Raw genomic sequence first — 19,441 nt, forward strand, 5'->3', positions numbered from 1 at the left:
GTGTGCTGCTGGTCTGTTTGCTCCAGGCTTTTATACAGTATTCCTGCTCCTGAACTCAGTTGCTTGCCTTCTGAGATAGATTAAAATATATTTTAAAAAAACAGTATTAAATAGTATTAACAGTATTAAATAAAAAACAGTATTACTGTTTCCTACCAATGTTGATCAAACCACTGTAATAAAATGACTTGGCTAAACAACATCAATTACATTATTTATCCAAAAAATACATTTTTTCAAACTTTCAAGCACCACTGATGTTTTGATAAAAATAATAAGGATGAGTTGTCTTTTAAAGAAACATTTTATGGTCATTTTTTTCATTGAAATCAAGAGTGTCTCAAATCATAATGGGCGCACTACTTAGACAGCATTGCGTATGCCAATCACAAAATTGCCAAAATGCTTTTTAGGTATGCACATACTTTTTTTCCAGGACGTGCTTCTGGCTGGAATGTCATCAGTTAGTCTGTGGCAACAGAATAGCGATGGTAATCTCAGCAGCAACAGGAGTGGCATGAGGAGGTGGAGTAGACTGAGAAACTCGGGCACATGATGAGGATGAGGATGAGAGTGACTCGACATTCAGGTGCGGCGGCCTCGAATGGGCGGATCTGATCTCTGCGGCCGCTGGGACACTGACCGAACTTCCCCTAACACTGGACTTCCCGGATCCCGGTTCTGCTTGCGAGACTGACTCGACACAGTACCCGTCAAACTTGCCAAAAACTTCAGCAAAGTCTTCCGGATTTGCCTTCGGCGTGTTAGGAATACGTGGTTTAAAGTGTTTTCGGTGAGCTCTTACAGTATGTGGCTTCGAGTGTGATCTTATTATCTTGGAGCATCTGCGGCTAGTTAAGTAGCTAGCCTAGCTGCATTTCAAAACAACTGATTAAGATGCAACCAAGGAGTTACTCGACGAGTTGAGTAATGGACACAAGTTTGATTAAGCGGATTAAGGCGATGGATCTTAGAAGCGTTTCATTTTGAAAGATCAGCTTGAGGTTTGGTAGGATTTTATGTTTTTACAGGTGTGTCCGTTTAATTTATGCGGGATACTGCTCGTGACCGCTTGGTTTCCACTAAGTTAAAGGTCGCTTATCTCAGAAGGGCAGTCGATTATGATAAACGTTTAGATGAAATGATGTACAGCGTAAAAATGATCTACGTCTAGATAAAAAAAAGATTAAATGTTGTTATTTTGGCTTGTTTTGACCGTGATTCCGTTCGAAGTACATGCTTAGACCACCGACTAGTTTCACTTTTGTGTTTGTTTTACCACAAGTATTTATTTGGCTGTGTTGCCACCATTATTTTCTCAGATTTTCTGGTAAGCGGACATAAGCTTAGGTGTGTCAATTTTATTTCACTTCCACCTTTTTTCTGTAAAAAAAACGATCACATGTGCTCAAAGGACGTTCCTGTTTAACCCTTTCACTTCATTTTAGACCCAAAACAAAACTTAAGTATTTAATTAATGAGAAACTTGTGCCCTCCTCGCAACAGCAGCTCAGAGGAAAAACACGTCCCTTCCTGTTTTCATGGAACATTTTTGGCAGTTTACCGACTATCTAGCTTTGTCTTGACTCAGCAGCTAGCTTTATATGCTATTTTAATGATTCTGTCCACCACTGTTTTGGTTTCAGCTGTGTGCACACCTATCCGGGCCTAAAGCGTAAAGCTGGTGCCTGTGGTTTTGAACTATCTGAGAGGGTGTCATTTCTCTGTCAGACTGCGTGAAGCTATATTTAGTCCCACAGCTGCTGTTCTGGGTAAAGGGGGAGAGTATTTATACTTGAACAACATGCAAAAGTAATACTGACTCTCTTTTATTTTTATTTTTTCTAGGATTTTGGTTTCAGGGAGACCGAAAGGTACTTGCCTCACTTCCGGCTTGAATCTGCATTCCTGCAGTGTCTTGGAATACCTGTGTTCTTTCAAAGGGAGGGAAGCTACCAGCCCCTGCATGCATGCATCGGTTTAATAGGCGGAATGGGATTGTTGTGACGAGATGCCATCTTCATATCTGGATGATCGAGATTTGGAGACCAAACATCTTGGATCTCATACAAACTGCCCTGTTTTCCGTGTAAACTGGTTCCTGACATACTCAAAACCTGTTATTATGAGCCCCGTCAACGATTTAAAGAAACACTCGCTTTGAGATCTGAGTAATTTGAGACTTAACCACAACAAAGTGGTAATGTGTTTGCACTTGCGGGTGAGGCGGCAAAGAGTAAATTTCACTTAGATTTTAACTGTGAGCACTAATAAGAAATGGGAAAAGAACTGGAGATGTAAAGTCTGTTTTAAGATAAACGTGGAAAATTGCACTGATTCATGAGTGGAAATGCACTGAAATCAAACTGGTGAATCATTTAACGCTTGAGCTCGAATGAAAAACTGGATACACAAGTACATAATGCTTGCAGTTGTTTATTCAAAGTCATCTGCCCTAAACTTCCTGCCACTTTAAGACGCGGTAAAAGTGACAGAAGTTGAAAGTTTGTTTCATGAGGATACATTTTAAAGGGAAGAATGGCAGGAAAAGACTACCACCATCTCTTCAAGCTGCTCATCATTGGTGACTCAAGTCAGTACATTTGATTTTTCACACTTGCCTATTCAGCCTTTTTTATACTAGTGAATCCCTAGTTCTTGGCATAAAATAAGTGATTACGCCCAATTATTATTCCAGCATTATGTCCACTGGAAAGAATGCTTGAGATTGTATTTACTGGAACATGGTTGTGCAATTGCACAAGTAAACCGCAAACTGGAAAGCTGAAATGAAACTACTATGTGCAAATATGTAATGTTAGTCCTTGCTCCTTTATGAATTTAGTCATTAGATCAGTCCATAAATATGGACTTGGGTGAGATTCGTTCTGTAAAGAATACTCTTGGGGTCATTGTTTTGGTCTGTGAAGTTGGTCATAAGCAGTTAATTACAGTTTTTAACAATAATAATTTCCATGCCAATCTGCAATCATCCAATCAGATGTCAACATTGACATTTCTGAAGTGTTTCTAGCTTTGTGTGCCTTTTGACATCTGAGGTTTTAAGAGTTCACACTCACATATTGCTTGATGCTAATAGCAGGTTCGGCATGCTGTCCCAGGAGAAAACCCTGAGTTTGGAGATAATTGAGCGTAGGGCTCTCGTCTGCAGGTCAATTAGCATAGAAGGGGGTTCGAGATCAGGTAGGTCTCGAGATCACCCCCTGGTAAAGGGAGGAAAAGGAGGAGATAAGGTGGAAGGGGGGGTTCTTACAAAACAAAGATAAGGTAGTAGATCGAACTCAGTCTATTTATTGTAAGCGTGAATCAATCTGATTGATTATTACTGATTCCAAATGAGAGATCAGCTGCGATCAATCATATCATGTGCTCTTCTCAGTTTAGTTTAGAAATGAGTTTGTAAAACTTCACTTAGTCTGCTATACCACTTATTTATCCTCATATGATCAAATCAGTAATCTGATATGTCATCATCTGCTGTGTGTACTTCCTCTTTCAGATCATAGCTTTGTTTGATGCTATCTCAGATTTCGTCATTTGCATAATGTTACTAGTATTAACCACAGCTGCCAGATTTGGACGGTTGTGGCAACTGACATGCTGGTTTGGGCATCTTTACTAGTGTTAAATGATATGATGCAATTGGACATTTTTAGATTTGTTAGTGTCATTGAACTTGTTTAATTAAATTTAAATCACATTTTTCTGTATTATTTCTTTAATTGTTTAATGTAAATATCTGTCTGATTGTTACTATGATCTTGTTTGGTTTAAAAAAAGATAACACTGTCATACTTTTGTTTTTTATAAGCAGTGTTGAATTACAGCAGAGCATTTAATAAGTGTTTCTTTGGCTCTTCCAGATGTGGGAAAAAGCAGTTTGCTCCTGCGATTTGCAGACAACTCATTCTCTGGTGAGTCTACTTGGCGGACTTGGAGTGTGTGTTTGTGTGAAAATGATAGAAAGTGAGGCAAAGGGCCTGTAAATACATGATCTAATTTATTGTTCTCATGGAGGCACATTGAGAGTTTTGTATGTTTGCTTGAAAGTCAAGAAGTGTTATAAAAATGTTTTAGCTACATATAATAATATACTTGTAATTTTCGCAGGGAGTTACATAACCACTATTGGAGTTGACTTCAAGATCCGCACTGTAGAGATTGACGGAGAAAGAGTTAAACTCCAGATCTGGGACACTGCAGGGCAGGAAAGGTTTAGAACTATCACCTCAACGTAAGAGTCTTTAGTTTTTAGTTAGACTTTTAAAAATGTGTTCACTTAAAAAAAAAAAAAAAAATCTGTTTTTAAATATTCACCATCATGTCATTCCGATCCTCTGAGACCTTTTTTCTCTAACACAAATTAAAAGGCACCTATTTCCCCCCTTTTTCAAGATTTAATATAAGTCTTTTGTGTCTCCAGAATGTGTCTAGTTTCAGATCAAAACACCCAACAGATTATTTATTATAGCGTTCAAAATATTGAAATTTTCTGCTTTGAACACAATGTAGCTGTTTTTGTTGTCTGTACCTTTAATGCTGGTTCTCCCCCTCGGCTGCGTCAGATAAACAGCACAGTGACCGATATAAAGGAAGCAGATCTCGTGTTGTGAGAAATACTACAGTAAAAACTGTCCCAATAATTATTTGATGTATTTGTTGTGGCATTAATTCAAGCCTTTCTGCAAAGATGAGTCACACACAAAGTTGTTACAAACTTCATGCATACACACACACACAGCGTGCGCGTCTAACGTTGCACGACAAATGTGACAGGATACACGTTAATATCCACTTCTGTATGGATATCTGTTATGTTAATGCACAAAAAATCCTGATTTAACGTCCACAAACTGAGATTGAAGAGTCTTCTTTTATAATTGTACTGACATGCGGCTGTGCAGTTGAAGATCGTAAAATCGTAATTGATTACAAGCATGCACTGTTTTAAAAAACGTATTAAACTTGTAAAACTCAATTCTTGATCACATTTACTGATCCTAGAGAGCTGATCAGATCTTTTAATCCCACTTGTTTTGCGCACTTCCTTTCTTGTTGATATAATATGTGTTACTACGGAGACATGTTAATATGCGGCTGTAAATCAATTCAGTGGGTAGGAAAACTGCACTCCTACATCACATTGTGCTGGGCCTAAAAATGGAAGGGATTTGGATCTGATTGTATGTCAGGAAATTTAAATAAAAACAATATTTATTTTGTCTTTTATATTACTCCACTCCAGTATGACTGTGAACACACTATAACTATACAGTTCTGGCCAAACAGCTTTCAAAAGATGATTTTCATCTTGGGTGCCCTTTAATATATTTTAGGTCTCTGGGAATTAAATTGACATGAGAGTGTGTAATGACACAGTTATCATTTTTGGGTGAACTAATTCTTTTAACCATTTACCTGTCTAATCTCTTTCGGTGTCCTTCTCATGTGTTTGCTGTATTTCTCTAGGTATTACAGAAACACTCATGGTGTCATCATCGTTTACGATGTCACAAACCCTGAATCATTTGTCAATGTGAAAAGATGGTTAAATGAGATCTCGCAAAACTGTGACAATGTCTGCAAAATTTTAGGTTAGTTCATACACACCACTTTATTTTATCTGCTTCAGATCTTCCAGTTATGTGCTGCAAGACACAATTTGTTTTGGTTATATTAAATGAAGTTGTTGTATCAACAGACAATATTTAATATTCCTCTTCATCTTGATCTCTAACAGTGGGAAACAAGAATGATGATCCTTCAAAAAAACTTGTGGACACCCAGGATGCTATGCGCTTTGGAGAGTCAGTTGGCGTGAGGTTGTTTGAAACTAGTGCTAAAGAGAACATCAATGTAGAAGAGGTTTGGTTTTATTTGTAAATTCATTCATTTTTCTCAAAAATACTTCAACTTTTTAGATTTTATTGAAGTCCTGTGTTTACATTTTATCCATAAAAGCTCTAATTCATTTAATTTTTGCAACACTAAAAGTGCTCCTACTATGCTATTTTAAGGTTTCTTCTACAGTTAGTCCAAAGTTAAAAAAAAACTTTTCAATATCCTTTTATAATATTCATTGCAGCATCACCTTTTTCTTTCAAAGTTTCTGAAATGATTAATTCAAGGATCTGACCTCTTATAAACTCCTTTTGAAGAGGCTATCCTGGTTTGATTGGTCAAATGTTGCGGTTGTGATCGGTATACCATTTAGGGCGCAGGTCCACAAAGCATTTTTTTTTTCTTGAGCTGAGCATTTTGTTCTGTTGTTGTCAGTGGAAGGGTCACATTTTTGCCATAGGCGTAGCAAGAGCATTCTGGAATTTTTTCACAAATTATTTTTATTTTCTGACAGTTGGGAAAGTGCTCTCAGCTGAGCGTTTTTGGAACAGTGCTGCTGTTTTTAGCTAGCAAAAAAAAGCTTTGGTGACTCTTACAGCAAGTGTCAAAACATAACGTCATTACCATGTTCAACTTTCAGCTTTTTCAGCAGTTGGTTTTACCTTGTCAGTTTTCGTGTGAATGCTTTTACTTTTGAAAAATGATTTTGCTCTTCTAACATGTCAGTAACACAAGTCAGACTCCAAACTTGTAGGACTCAGCTACCAGTTCTCTGGTCTTGCAAGCTACAAATCAAGTCTACAGGCTGAAATCATGCAAATTTGTTACTGACAGTTCGTTTCAGGCTTGTCAGAATCTGTAGTTTCTTATTAGGGACAATAATTGAATTTATTACTTTAATATTCAAAAGATTTTTAAATCTCACAAATGCAATATTAAACATTAAATAGACGAATGATAAATTCAAAAAGCATGAAAAGGAGCACTTTTAGTTTAAAGTCAAGTGAATAAAATTTTTTTTTTTTTAATATGTTACTGACATAAATTTTATTGTGATTATTAGATATAATACCGCTTATCAGCTCAGCTCTACTACGTATAAAGTATTTAGGCTTTTCGGAATATACATGTTTCTTTTGTCCACTTGCATTAAAGTACTTCATAATGTTTGTGATTTTCAGATGTTCATGGCTTTTACCCACATGGTCCTTCGGGCCAAGAAACAGAGCCAGAGTCGAGCAGAAAGAGAGCGGGAGAGAGAAAAGGACACTGTCCATATCAATTCCCACAGGGACAGAGAGAGGAGGAAGAAGGGGAAGAAATGCTGTTAGAGCAGAGGTGTTGGAGGAAATATGGACAAATGGATCACCTTTGCAAGTTTTCAGTTGAGAAATGTGACTTTTTATGTTAACACTGCGATTAGATGAACCCAGGAGGATTTAAAATAATTTGCTATTATGTGCCGAATATCAGCATTTGTTTACATGTTGTTTGTTTATCAGTGTTTTGTCTGTGTGCGCGTGTATTTTTTTAAGGAAAGGTGATTTGATTGGCATGGATTTACACTGGCAATAAAAAGCCTGGTCCAGCAAACACGCTATTTGAAGCTGTCTGATGTGTTCCACTGTTATCAAGATTTTTAATGATGGATTAAAATGACTATCAATAATGTATGCAAATAACAAATTAGCAATAAAATTTGATTAAAAAATGTCCAAATGAGGCATCTTTATATTTAATATGAAATATTTTGCATTTCCATCACAAGAATTCCTGTTTCCTTTATTATGTTTTTACAGAGGGCATTTGCGGTATTTTAGCTCTCCATAATTCTGAAAATTCTTGTACAGACCCGTACCCTGGGGTGTATTTGGTAGATTGAAAGAAAGTTAATTTTAATACTAATTTGGCTTTTGTTGTTTTCTATGACTTTTCAAATTTACTATTTTACAAGAGACACTACAAAAATAGACATTAATGTATTCTAATGACATGTGATGTAATGCATTTGTATATAAAATAAAATAAATTTCGATCCGGTGGTGCACCATTTCTTTCAAGGAAATGGATGCAGAAAGGCAATTATTTGCTAAAAGATATTTTTGGTTCTAATGGCATATTAAGTTTTCAAGAACTAAGTGAGCGGTAAAAAACTGAACCTTCTCTCATTTTATATTTGCAATTAAGATCGGCCATGAAGGCCTATGGGGTTCCCTGAGGGGACAATCTTCCATCTTATCCAATCATTGCTTTGTTTGATCAGTCCTCTTCTAATAATTTTGGCTCATGGATGTACAGAAAGACCTTAGAGGATACAGCAAAGCATTTAGCTATACATCACAGTTGGGAAACTGACTGTCATCATCTAGAGAGGGTGTCACAGACTGGGAAATTATTTTTAATTCATCTAAAAATTCCAATCCACAACTCATTCACTATAACTTTTGTCATAGAACCTACTGGATCCCACTCAAAAGACATCATATCAATGCCTCCTTTAGTCCTCTCTGTGATAAATGTCCTCACCAGGAACTTGGATCTTTTTTTAATATGATGTGGGAATGTGGGAAAGCAACCATTTTGGAATGAAGTCTGTGTTGTCCCATCTAAAATTACTGAATATCCTGTACCAGTGAATCCTGTCATTCTATAACTGAGCGATGATTCTATGTTGAATCTCACCAAGCTACAAAAAGCTGTTTGGCTGGCTTAACTTCTAAAAAAAACTACTAGCCCAACATTGGCTGCCTCCACATAATTTGGACACGTGCAGGTGGTTGGTACAACTTCAGGACATTATAATGTAGGAATTATTCACAGCTCGAGTGAACTTGGTACAAACGAGTAAATTAACGATCTGGACTTCAGCAGCTGATAAAATCTTCTATGTTTATTGCACAAAACAACCAGGATCCAACTGATACTGTACTTTGTTTTTGTTTTCTGTTAACTTCTATTCACTGGATACACCAGTTTAAAGAGAACACAGGGGATGGGTGGGGGTGGTTGAATCTATATATTTCATTATATATATATATATATATATATATATATATATATATATATATATATATATATATATATATATATATATATATATATATATTTATTTTTTTTAGTCTATGTTTTGTTAAAAATAATAATAATAAAATTAAATAAAATTATTCTAAATATTTAGGAAATGTTTTTGGTACAATCAAAATTGTGGTTATGATGACCTGGGGTGGACTTCACCAATAAGTGGGGTAAGCAGCCGCTTAAAAAGAAAAAAAATTGAGAGAAAAAAATAACCATCCTTTCACCATGCTGGCTACGGGCCTGTTATACTTGATATGATTTAATGTGGAATCATATTATCCCTCTTGAAAAAAACACTAACGTTTGGGGTGTGTTTAAATGCTGGGAAAAAAAACTCATTTTGAGGAAACGGCCTTTAACAATGTAACAAATCTACTGATACAAATTGACTAAGTGCGACAAATGATACATTTAAATGCGTATTTGAGCGCTCAATATTTCAAAATGGACATTTGCGCGGTTTTAACCTGCATTGTCTCTCTTTAATTATATAATCTGTCCTCTGGATCAAGTTTGTTGAATGGTAAATCCATTAAATTCCCATCTGTTTGCTCTGCGTCACGTGACCAGTGTCGTGACGTGGACCCGTGAGGTCATCGGGCGACCATGGCTGCCGAGAGCGAGTGAGTATTGTGCTGCTGGTAAATACTGACAGAAAACGTGTATTTATTAATAATTCATATATACAACATCGGTTGTTGACATATAAACCGAACATATCTTATATGTAAGACTTAAATTAGTCGAACTGTACTGCGCACTTCTTAATAATATGCGATAGATGACTAAATAGTACATACCGTGTAAATAGTAACAGTAATACAGACCAAAAAGCACCAAAAACAGATCACCGACTGAAATAGTTTGGTCCGAGGGTATCATCCATGGTTAAGTTGCTCTTATTCAACCGGTAGTCATGGGCGTTGCATTATCAGTATCCAAGTAAACAACTGGCCAAGTGTGTTACTGCAGTCGCTGTGGTAAACGTGCTTTTGTTTCTGCTCATCTGATGTGTCATGCTAATGCCGTACTTGCAGTTGTACTAGAAATTCAGCTCACATTTGTTTACTCCACAGCGTCCTTTCTGAAATTGAAGTGCTGCAGTCTATCTACTTGGATGAACTCAACGTTACTCAGAACGATGAGGGGTAAATGTATTTGATTGCTATTTTAGTTATTTTAATAACAGCTTGAGGTAATAATTTAGTTAAGTGTCATCAGCTTATACAATAATCACTGTGTGGTTTACACATTTGTCTCTGTTAGGGGGTGGACTGTCAGTTTGGTGCTCCATCCCTCCACTGCAGAGGACTGTCTCTCTCAGTTTGTCCGACTGACACTCACAATGGATCTGGACTCTCAGGTTTGTTGGTTAAATTGCTAAAAAAAAAAAAAAAGACAAATGAAATGTATATTATTAATAAATGCTTATTATGAGATTACAGTTATTTTTTATTGGGTTGCATGATTACATATTATATATGTACGTAATGCCATTATTCCCAATGGAAGTAAAGTAACATTTAAAATAATTTCTCTCATTCTTTTCTTTTCTCTCATTCTTGTATTCATTGCCTTTTATTTGTTTTAAGTTGTGTACAACTCATAAAAAGCACATACATTTTGCCGTATACATTTTGCTTTATGAAACTCAAAATCTTTACATATCAGTATTCTAAAACTGCTCAGAAAGCAGCTTCTAGTTCCAGAGTGGTGAATTATTGAGTTTTTGTACTTTTACAAATATATGCCACTTCTTTAGTGCTGTCTATTACTGATTGGATTTTATTTTATTAGTAAATGAATTAGATTTTAATGGATCAAGGCTAGCATGTCTTGTATTAACTTGTAATTTCTTTCATAGGAATTTTGTATTAATGTTGGCCTTTTTAATTTACTTCCAGTATCCATATTCATCCCCTTACATTTCTATGCACAATCCACGTGGACTCTCGGATGATAAACTACTCAGGTGATTGATGATTATAATTAGAATCTGTTAATTTGTTCGACTTTAGAATTGTTTGTTTCACTTTTTTTCCAGTGTTTTCACAAGGTTATTTTTTTATTTTGTAGTTTGCAGAAGAGTTTGCAGATGGAGGCAGAGGAATGCGTGGGGACACCTGTACTGTACCAGCTCATAGAGGTTTTAAATCATTATTTAGTTAATACTATAATACAATTTTATGGATTCTTTTCACATTTTTCGGGCTTCTCAGTAGCGATAGTTGTCATAGTTGGTAAACTTAGAGCGGAGTGAATAGGAGTACAATATTTTTTTTCAAGTTTTTTGTAATTTGATGCAAAGATGATATAATACATATGTAAATACATATATAAATGTTTATACATTTAAAAAAAAATCTAAATATTAAAAACATTATAAGGGTTTAAGATGCTGATGACCATTAAACACATGATAACAGTCTTGTGAAAAGGGTTAATTTCCTCTTAAAATTTTGGGATCACAAAGTCTGTATTTTTTAATGAATTAATACTTATTTAGCAAAAAGATTTCAAAAGATTTTCATTTCCAATAGATACTGTGTGTTCACTCGGATTGTGTAAATGCAGAACACAAATTCTGACTATAGGATAACATACTTGGCCATGCCACTACTTTCATTTTTCTTACTTTAAATACAGCTCATTTAAAATGTAAAAATAATCAAAAACTGCATGATTTCACAAAATATAAAAGGGAAAATTCACCCTAAAATTAAAGTTCTGTCGTCATTTACTTGCCTTTTAAGTGTTTTAGAACCTGTTTGAGTTTCTTTTCTGTTGAACACAAAAAAGGTATTTTGAAGAATGTTGAAAACCAACAGCCATTGACATCCATAGTTAGAACAAAAATAGTATTGAAGTTAATGGCTGCTGCTTTCCATCAGTCTTCAACATATTTTATTTTGTGTTCAACAGAGGGCAGAAACTGCAATAGGTAAAGTGGATGAGTAAATGATGGCACAATTTTCAGTTTAGAGTGTATTGTCCTGCAACTGATATAAAGAAGAACCATTTTGGAGAACCAAACCAGCAATAGCACTGTCTTAAAAGGATCATGTGAAACTGACATTGCATTGCAGAAATATTTTAAACTTCAATACTGTGTTGGAGAATTGAAGTTGTCTTCCAGCACTTATTTAACACGTTCTTCCATGGATATATTTCAGGTTTTTTATGCTAATCTGTTGTGTTTTTTAATGAGTGGCAGTCTTAATACTGGAAGTTGTGAGGAAGTACTTCTATATTATTTGTGTTGGCATCAAATTTGTTTGTTCCATATTGTTGTGGAAAATAATACATTATACTTCAGAAGAATTGTCAAAAACACTACTTTATTTGTGTCATTGTTACATTGTAACTATAAATGTAAGTACTAAGTAATATTAATAAACTGCTGGCACTTTAATGCTAATTATAATTTACTGTTATTACAACAGTAAGTTCACAGAACATGTGTAACAAGGACTCTATACAAAATAAGTGTTTTATGAAATCATACTGGTCCCATACATTTAAATTGGACTGTGTATAAAATGCACGGCCTTGCTGAGCAGTGTATTAGAATTTTTTTCTGTAAACTTCTGTAGATGTGTATACAGGCCCCAAAGCCTTTCAATAGTAGTGTATATACTGATTGTGTTGTGTTTGTCTCAAAAATGTATCTTTCATCTTTATAGAGAGCCAAAGAAATCCTGACTGATAGCAATATTCCCCATGGAAACTGTGTCATCTGCCTTTATGACTTTAAGGTGTGGCGTTTTATTTGTCCAAAAAATATGCACTCAAGGTGTTCTGTGGCCTGTGTAAAAATCTTTATTAATGATTTTTTTCTTGCTCTGTTTGTGTAAGGAGGGTGAAGTGTTCACAAAGACCAGCTGTTATCACTATTTCCATTCTCACTGTCTGGGGCGCTACATCACCCACTCTGAGATGGAGCTGAAGGACCGTGAGAGGGAGCTGGAGGAGGATAAAACCAGAGACAGGACAGAAGAAGAGGTGAGGAGCCTTATTTTGTGTTCTTTTATGCTTTCCATTCTATGTCAAATACTATGAATTTGCCTTTATAAAAACACATTGCTTTAAACAATTCTGTTATTACGTAATTATTATATTTTGGTGACACGAAATTAAATATTGCATATAAAGGTACTGAGATCATTTTTATTTTCTGATAACATTTGAATTATTATGATTTTTTAAAACTTAACAGGAGTTAGCTGTTGTTTGCCCTGTCTGTCGAGAGTCTCTGACCTATGATTTGGATGCCCTCCTTTCCTCGCCTGCTCCAGTTCTCTGTCAGGTAAGATGCACTATATAATTCTCAGTGGACACAGTGTTTGCAGTTGGGTCAAGCTAGACTGGCCTGGGCATGACGTTTTATCATTGTTAGAAATGTCAAGTGGACAAAGTCACTTTTGTGTTTCGTGCCAAGCAGTGGATTTTTTTTTACAACAGTGTGCCATTGTCCCATGTGCTGCCTCTTGTTATCTGACTATGCCAGGATGTGTGGTTGGAAAGCTCTTCACCCTTATGCGTGCTCACTGGTCACATGCTCTGGATACACATGAACATTGTGTTTATTATTGCTTCACACTCACAGCAGGAGGATGCGGTCATCGGTGGGGAATTTAAGAAGAAATGGGAAGCCCTCCAGAAGATTCTGGAGCGACAGAAGGAAAAGGGTGGAGTTATTGACCCAGAAGCGGAGTCCAATCGATTCCTGATTCACATTAACGAGGTAAATCCTAGATGGAATAAAATGATCTTGCATGTTTTATGCAGTCTATGGTCTGGCCAAATGCTCTTTGCAGAGGTATTGTATATTTATATTGTATACTTTAAAGGCGAAGTATGTAAGATTTCTTCATTTTAATATCAATTTAATTTAATATCAATTTTAATAGCATTAATAGGAAACAGGGAGACACTTAAATATATTGTGCACTTTATTTGACTGCTTAGAGCAGCATTAAAAATGGATTTAGTTTGATGAAATGGCTCTGCTTCACCACATGATCATGACTGCAAGAACAGGAGGCAGTGGACTGTGACATAATGAAAGCTCAGCTGTTTAGGGCTGTGTTTCGCTCATCTCTCATCAGCAATCAGCAACTTTCGGCCTTACTATACTTTATACTACCATGATAATAATAAGTTTTGAATACTTTAGCTCAGAGGTGCCCAAAATTGGGCCGTGGTAACTTTTGGTTTGGCCCGCCTTCCTATAGGAAAAGAGAGGGAGAAAGATGGGGAATGCCTTTGACAGATCATCATTTTAAATTGAACGCAACCTTTTAAATAAGATTGTTTATGTCTTTACTATAATAAGTTCATTATAAAATGTTAAAAATGATACTGCATTTTTAATTAATAAGTTTTAAGCAAGTTTTTTGAATGATTTTTAAATATTAGCAAATAAATTAATGTAAATTAGGAAATTACCCATGGAAAATTATATGTAATACAGTTTAATATATTTAACTTTAGCCCTCAGTCAAGTTTTGTTTTTTACCTCTTATAAGAAAAAGTTTGGGCACTCCTAGCTTATCCATGAACATGATTTATGCAGGAGTCTGTATTAAACACAGTCGTGTGAACAAGTCAGGACTCCTTATTAAATTCCAATTTTTCCATGTCTAGACTTTAAAAATGATCTGATCTTTGGCAAGTCTTGTACTTTTGGAAATAAAACTCAGAAGAAGAACAAAATATAGCACGAAATGTGCAAGACAATATCAGTAAAGGGCTGTAACCGATAACCAGCAGGGGTTTTAGCAGTTTGTTGGTGTGAAGCCTTTAGGTGTGTGTTAATGCCTGTGTAAAAGCTAAAGCATTGACAAAATTGGCTCTTGTAACATGACAGGGATTTTATGAACACCAGCAAATCTACTACAGAACAGCTGGGAAAAAATGAAGGTGTTGCAATAGTCCAGTCAAAGTCCAGAGCAGAACTCCTCCAGAATGATCTGAGAGACTGATAATGTCCCACAGAAAATGGTTACTTTAAGTAATTACTGAAATAAGTGGATCTATGGGTGTCTGAATCGTATGGTGACTTAGCATTGTCACCCATGGCCTTTCTGTCTTTATTTAAACAAACAAAAAAAAAAGATTTCATGTGATGTTCATGATGTTGTTCGTTTGGGGCCGGTTGCACCAGCAGTGCATAAGTTAAAACATAGCGTAGTTGTGACTTAAAGGGATACTAAGTTACAACTTACACATTACTAAACATTTTTGTGATGCACCCAGGCCCGGATTGGCTAATCGGGAGGACCGGGAGAATTCCCGGTGGGCCGGTCCGTTTTTTGGCCGCGAGGGCCGGTGTCCCTAGTTCCAGAATCTGTTGCTCTCAGCAGTCACACTTTTTAAAAATAATTTATTTATTTACTTGACCACAGCCTTCTTTATTCATTATTTTACCGCAGCTCTGCTCTTTTTATCTATTTTCTCGTAGCCTTGTGCTGATGATATAACTAGATAAGTCACCTATCAAAGAACAGCTGTTCTGGTACAGTGAGTAGTACGTTAGATTATGACGCGGCCATCCTGGGTTCGGTCCTTGTCTGAGTAACTTTTTTTTTTTTTTTTTTTTTTTTTTATTGTTAAGACATAATACTGTAAGGGTTGTTGAACATTTGAAGTTCTAAAAAAGCTGTTTTCTCAAAAAAAGACGTGATAGTGTAATTAGAAACTGAATTGGAAATAACCTTATTTTAATATAGTCAGTGGTGAACTGAGGTGGGCCGGTCTGAGGCTTGAAACTCCAGGGCTGAAAAAGAGTCCCACTCCGGCTCTGGATGCACCCCTGAACTGTTAATTGTAACGCTACGCTCCAACCAAACATTTACGGCAGCCTCCCTCCATATAACGGTAGCAAGGAGACGACTGTGAGATAAGTTTACATAGAGGAGCTCGCGATCATAATGAAGAATGATCTTCCAATATTCACTGCCTTAATTTCCTCCCAAATCTCGCATTTTATTTTGGTTTATGAAAGAAGTTTAATTTTCTTTCAAGGAGTGTTTTGTGTTTTTTGTATCCATCAATTAATATGAACATTTCTTCATGGCTGAATTTTTCTTCCTGTTCTTTCCTCTTTCATGTGTGAAGTGTAAAATAATTCAAGTTTAATGTTTTGATTACTTCATGTTCATTGAATTTTGCTGCTTTCACGGCACACAATGCAGGTGTTATATAAGTTATATAAAGGTGCATTAGTTGCAGAATTTTAAAGAAGTTTAATCATTTAAATGCTTTTTATTGAATATTACGTTATTCAGTGACTACACATGACTTTACAGAGAGGTTTTGACCTACTAACTACAGTTTGCCTTAAGAGCATGTGGTACAACTGAATTAAGAATAAATTTTGTTACAAACAAGCTAGTAGTTACTAAGCCCCTAGTGTGGACTTTACATACCTACAATCAGCTGGTGCAACCCTACCCTAATGTTTTATCAAATACTGAGACTTTTAAGGACCATATAGTTTCTGGTATTAAGTCCTGATAAGGGAAACCATGAAATTCAATAGGGTCTCCTAACTTTATTTTTGTTTGACTGGATTTAATAGGCACAATATTAGTGAAATATTAATATTAGTTTTATTCTATAAAAGTCTGATAACATTTTCTCCAATATTTAATATAAATATTGACATTTTTAAAGTTGAAATTATTAGCCCCCCTTTGCATTATTATTATTATTTTTTTATATTTCCCAAATTATGTTTAACAGCACAAGGAAATTTTTACAGTTTGTCTCATAATATTTTTCCTTCTGAAGAAAGTCTTATTTGTTTTTTTTCTGGCTAGAATAAAAGCAGTATTTAATTTTTGATAAAACATTTTAAGGTGAATTATTATTATATAGTCTACAGAACAAACCATCGATATTCAATAACTTGCCTAATTACCCTAACCTGCCTAGTTAACCTAATTAACCTAGTTAAGCCTTTAAAAGTCACCTTAAGCTGTATAAAAGTGACTTGAAAAATATCTAGTAAAATATTATTTACTGTTACTAATAATTCTGACTTCTACTGTATATATAATGACAATATGTAAAAATAACAAATGTATTAGTTTTTGATTGAAAATCAGTTTCATTTTTTTCCATATGTAAATTTTAAAATATTGATATGTATACTAAGAATGAATGTAAACATGTCTAAATAAACAGATCCCCTTTTTGTTTTTTTTATGCAAAAACATGACCATATGAAATGGTTTTATTATTGGAAATGTGGGCTCAATTGTAAAATACATCACAACATATCGCTCAAACATAACTTACAAATTGTAAGTCCTGAGAAAATTAGAATAAACGTTTTCAAATAAATATATCAGGGTGTCCGGGGGGTTGTAAAAAGTTTTAAAAGTCGGTAAATCCATTACGAGAAAATTAAGGCCCTTAAAATGTATGAAAAAGTCTTAATTGCTTTTTTATGAGGTCTTAAATTATGTTCAAGCGTTGTCAAAAGTGTTTGAATCCAAAATGCATAAATATATTTATTTTCCCCATAATATTGACAACAGCATGCTCGATCCACGCAATTAATTTGGGCCAGGGCAGCCAAGCTCCTTCATCCGAGTGATGTCACGTAATTTCCGCCTAACACAGGAAGGTGATGTGACGATCTCCACATGTAGCAAAATCATAGAGCGATATAATGGGAAATCTGAAAATGTGAGTTCCTGGTTGAAGAAAGAGGAGTTTAAACAGTGGATGAAGCCTGTCATTGAAAATAACCTCTCCATTTATTCTTTAAGCCAGGGGTCACCAATCTCGGTCCTGGAGGGCCGGTGTCCCTGCAGGGTTTAGTTCCAACTTGCCTCAACGCACCTGCCTGGATGTTTCAAGTATACCAAGTAAGACCTTGATTAGCTTGTTCAGGTGTGTTTGATTAGGGTTGGAACAAAAATCTGCAGGACACCGGCCCTCCAGGAATAAGTTTGGTGACCCCTGCTTTAAGCTTTGTTGTTTCCGAGCTTATCTGAGTTCTGTTGCATGCTTGTGCTCCATTGATTTATTTAACTACAACTATTTATGAAGTTAAAGGTTTGATACTGATTAAAGCTTAAAGTGGTGATGAGGTCTTAAAATATTCTGAGAATGTCTTTAAAAGTTGTAAAAAGTTTCTCAATATCAGTGTGCAATTAAATGATTGAATAAATAAATAAATGAACAAGGGATTTTCTTCTCTCTCCAGGCTCCTGTTAATCTATCCGACACACCTGGTATGACAGATTCTTCTGGTGCCGAATCTTCTCAGTCACTCCCTTCCTCATCCCCAGATTCCACTAGCACAACCCAAACCTCTCAAAATCAGCACACTGCAGGCCAACCACAAAGAAAACACACAGGCGACTTTAAGAGAGGCCGCAGAGGAAGAGGAGCCGGGAGAGGCGGACCAGCACGTCACATGGTGCCTGCACCTGGGGAGGAGCGACTGGGCAAACACATACAATCATCTGATAAGATTAATTCTGCAAACTCAGGCCCGACAAACACCACATCACAGGTAGAAAGCACAGCACAAAGACAGGCATGTGAACTTAGTGAAAATACAGCACAGCTCAGGCAGCCTTTGACCAATGAAGAAAACAAACCTGTGTCTCAGGACATGCTGACTTCAGAACCCAAAGATGGACAAGAAGTAAGCCAGCAAAAGGAGTGTATTTCTAAAGAAGTGACTCAGACAATTTTACAGGAAGGACATCCAGAGAGAGAACATGTGGGTAGAGGAGACAAACGGGGTAGTCGCGGCTCCGCACGACATCATGGACACTGGCAGGACAGGAACTATAAGGGACCTGGTCACTGGGATAATTCTGGGAGCGCCGGGCACCGAGGAGGAGCATATAGAACCAGAGAAGGAGGAGCTGGGCGGGGTCACAGAGGGGGTGGGGCGTATCGGGGTGGTGGCAGAGGCATGCATCAGAGAGTGGAGAAAGAGTTTAGGAAAGAGGGAGTGCTCTGACAGTGGGAGAGGGGAGGTGCAGGCAGAGAAACAAGAATACCTCCCAGTTTCACCCGCTGTACCATCATCATCACCATCATCATGTCAGTGTCTGTAATAAAATTCACCCCATGCAGTACACTGACCCATGTTTTCCGTTTCTGCTTTTGGTTGTGTCATTGATAGCCGATGTTGCAATTAGGAAGGAGTTTAACCACTGAGGAACATCAGAGATTTCATTTGCAGAAGCAGACAACATTTAACATTTCTTTAATATTTGTAATTAAAATAGTATTATTGAGCATTTATAGGTTATTTTGTTGTTGTTTTTTTATCAGAATGATCAGAATACCAAAAGTTTTTATTTATTGGGAATGAAAAACACAAAATATCAATTTCCTAATTTAAAATTGGTATTGTGTTGTCTACAAATGAATATAAACATGTCTGAAGACATTTTACAGTTCACAGAAAGAAATCACATTATGATCAAACATTACATTGTAAATACTGAAAAAAAGAGTTTTTAAA

General features: G+C 36.1%; 2 protein-coding genes across 6 annotated transcripts; both read left to right on the top strand.

Annotated features, from left to right (window-relative positions):
• Nucleotides 1-661: 661 nt before the first annotated feature.
• si:dkey-16l2.16 lies at nt 662-7,575 on the top strand. 2 transcript variants are annotated; one of them, XM_073944609.1, is made up of 7 exons: nt 662-1,004; nt 1,849-2,593; nt 3,885-3,935; nt 4,132-4,255; nt 5,491-5,615; nt 5,762-5,886; nt 7,044-7,575. In XM_073944609.1, the coding sequence occupies exons 2-7, from the start codon at nt 2,539-2,541 to the stop codon at nt 7,191-7,193; spliced, it is 630 nt and encodes a 209-aa protein (XP_073800710.1). In that variant the 5' UTR covers nt 662-1,004; nt 1,849-2,538; the 3' UTR covers nt 7,194-7,575. The 2 variants fall into 2 exon arrangements, with proteins under 2 accessions (XP_073800710.1, XP_021327130.1); XM_021471455.3 differs by having other exon boundaries at nt 662-793.
• Nucleotides 7,576-9,500: 1,925 nt separating this feature from the next.
• On the top strand, nt 9,501-19,055 carry rnf25 (ring finger protein 25). Of its 4 annotated transcripts, none has more exons than XM_068215282.2 (11): nt 9,501-9,920; nt 10,017-10,088; nt 10,207-10,303; nt 10,845-10,912; nt 11,017-11,086; nt 12,624-12,695; nt 12,796-12,942; nt 13,157-13,246; nt 13,547-13,684; nt 17,721-17,819; nt 18,161-19,055. In XM_068215282.2, exons 3-11 carry the CDS (start codon nt 10,286-10,288, stop codon nt 18,929-18,931), a joined length of 1,473 nt encoding a protein of 490 aa, XP_068071383.2. In that variant the 5' UTR covers nt 9,501-9,920; nt 10,017-10,088; nt 10,207-10,285; the 3' UTR covers nt 18,932-19,055.
• Nucleotides 19,056-19,441: the final 386 nt, after the last annotated feature.

Source organism: Danio rerio, chromosome 3 (genome assembly GCF_049306965.1).
Source record: "Danio rerio strain Tuebingen ecotype United States chromosome 3, GRCz12tu, whole genome shotgun sequence".
NCBI classification, from domain to species: Eukaryota; Metazoa; Chordata; class Actinopteri; order Cypriniformes; family Danionidae; genus Danio; species Danio rerio.

Bases quoted from the DNA above. Each gene is read 5' to 3' on its own strand.
- si:dkey-16l2.16 (XM_073944609.1), top strand. From the start codon at position 2,539: ATGGCAGGAAAAGACTACCACCATCTCTTCAAGCTGCTCATCATTGGT. The intron at 2,594-3,884 runs GTCAGTACATTT...TGGCTCTTCCAG, and splicing joins GCTCATCATTGGTGACTCAA to ATGTGGGAAAAAGCAGTTTG. The intron at 3,936-4,131 runs GTGAGTCTACTT...TAATTTTCGCAG, and splicing joins TGCAGACAACTCATTCTCTG to GGAGTTACATAACCACTATT.
- rnf25 (XM_068215280.2), top strand. The intron at 10,089-10,206 runs GTAAATGTATTT...TGTCTCTGTTAG, and splicing joins GTTACTCAGAACGATGAGGG to GGGGTGGACTGTCAGTTTGG. The intron at 17,820-18,160 runs GTAAGACCTTGA...TTCTCTCTCCAG, and splicing joins GGATGTTTCAAGTATACCAA to GCTCCTGTTAATCTATCCGA.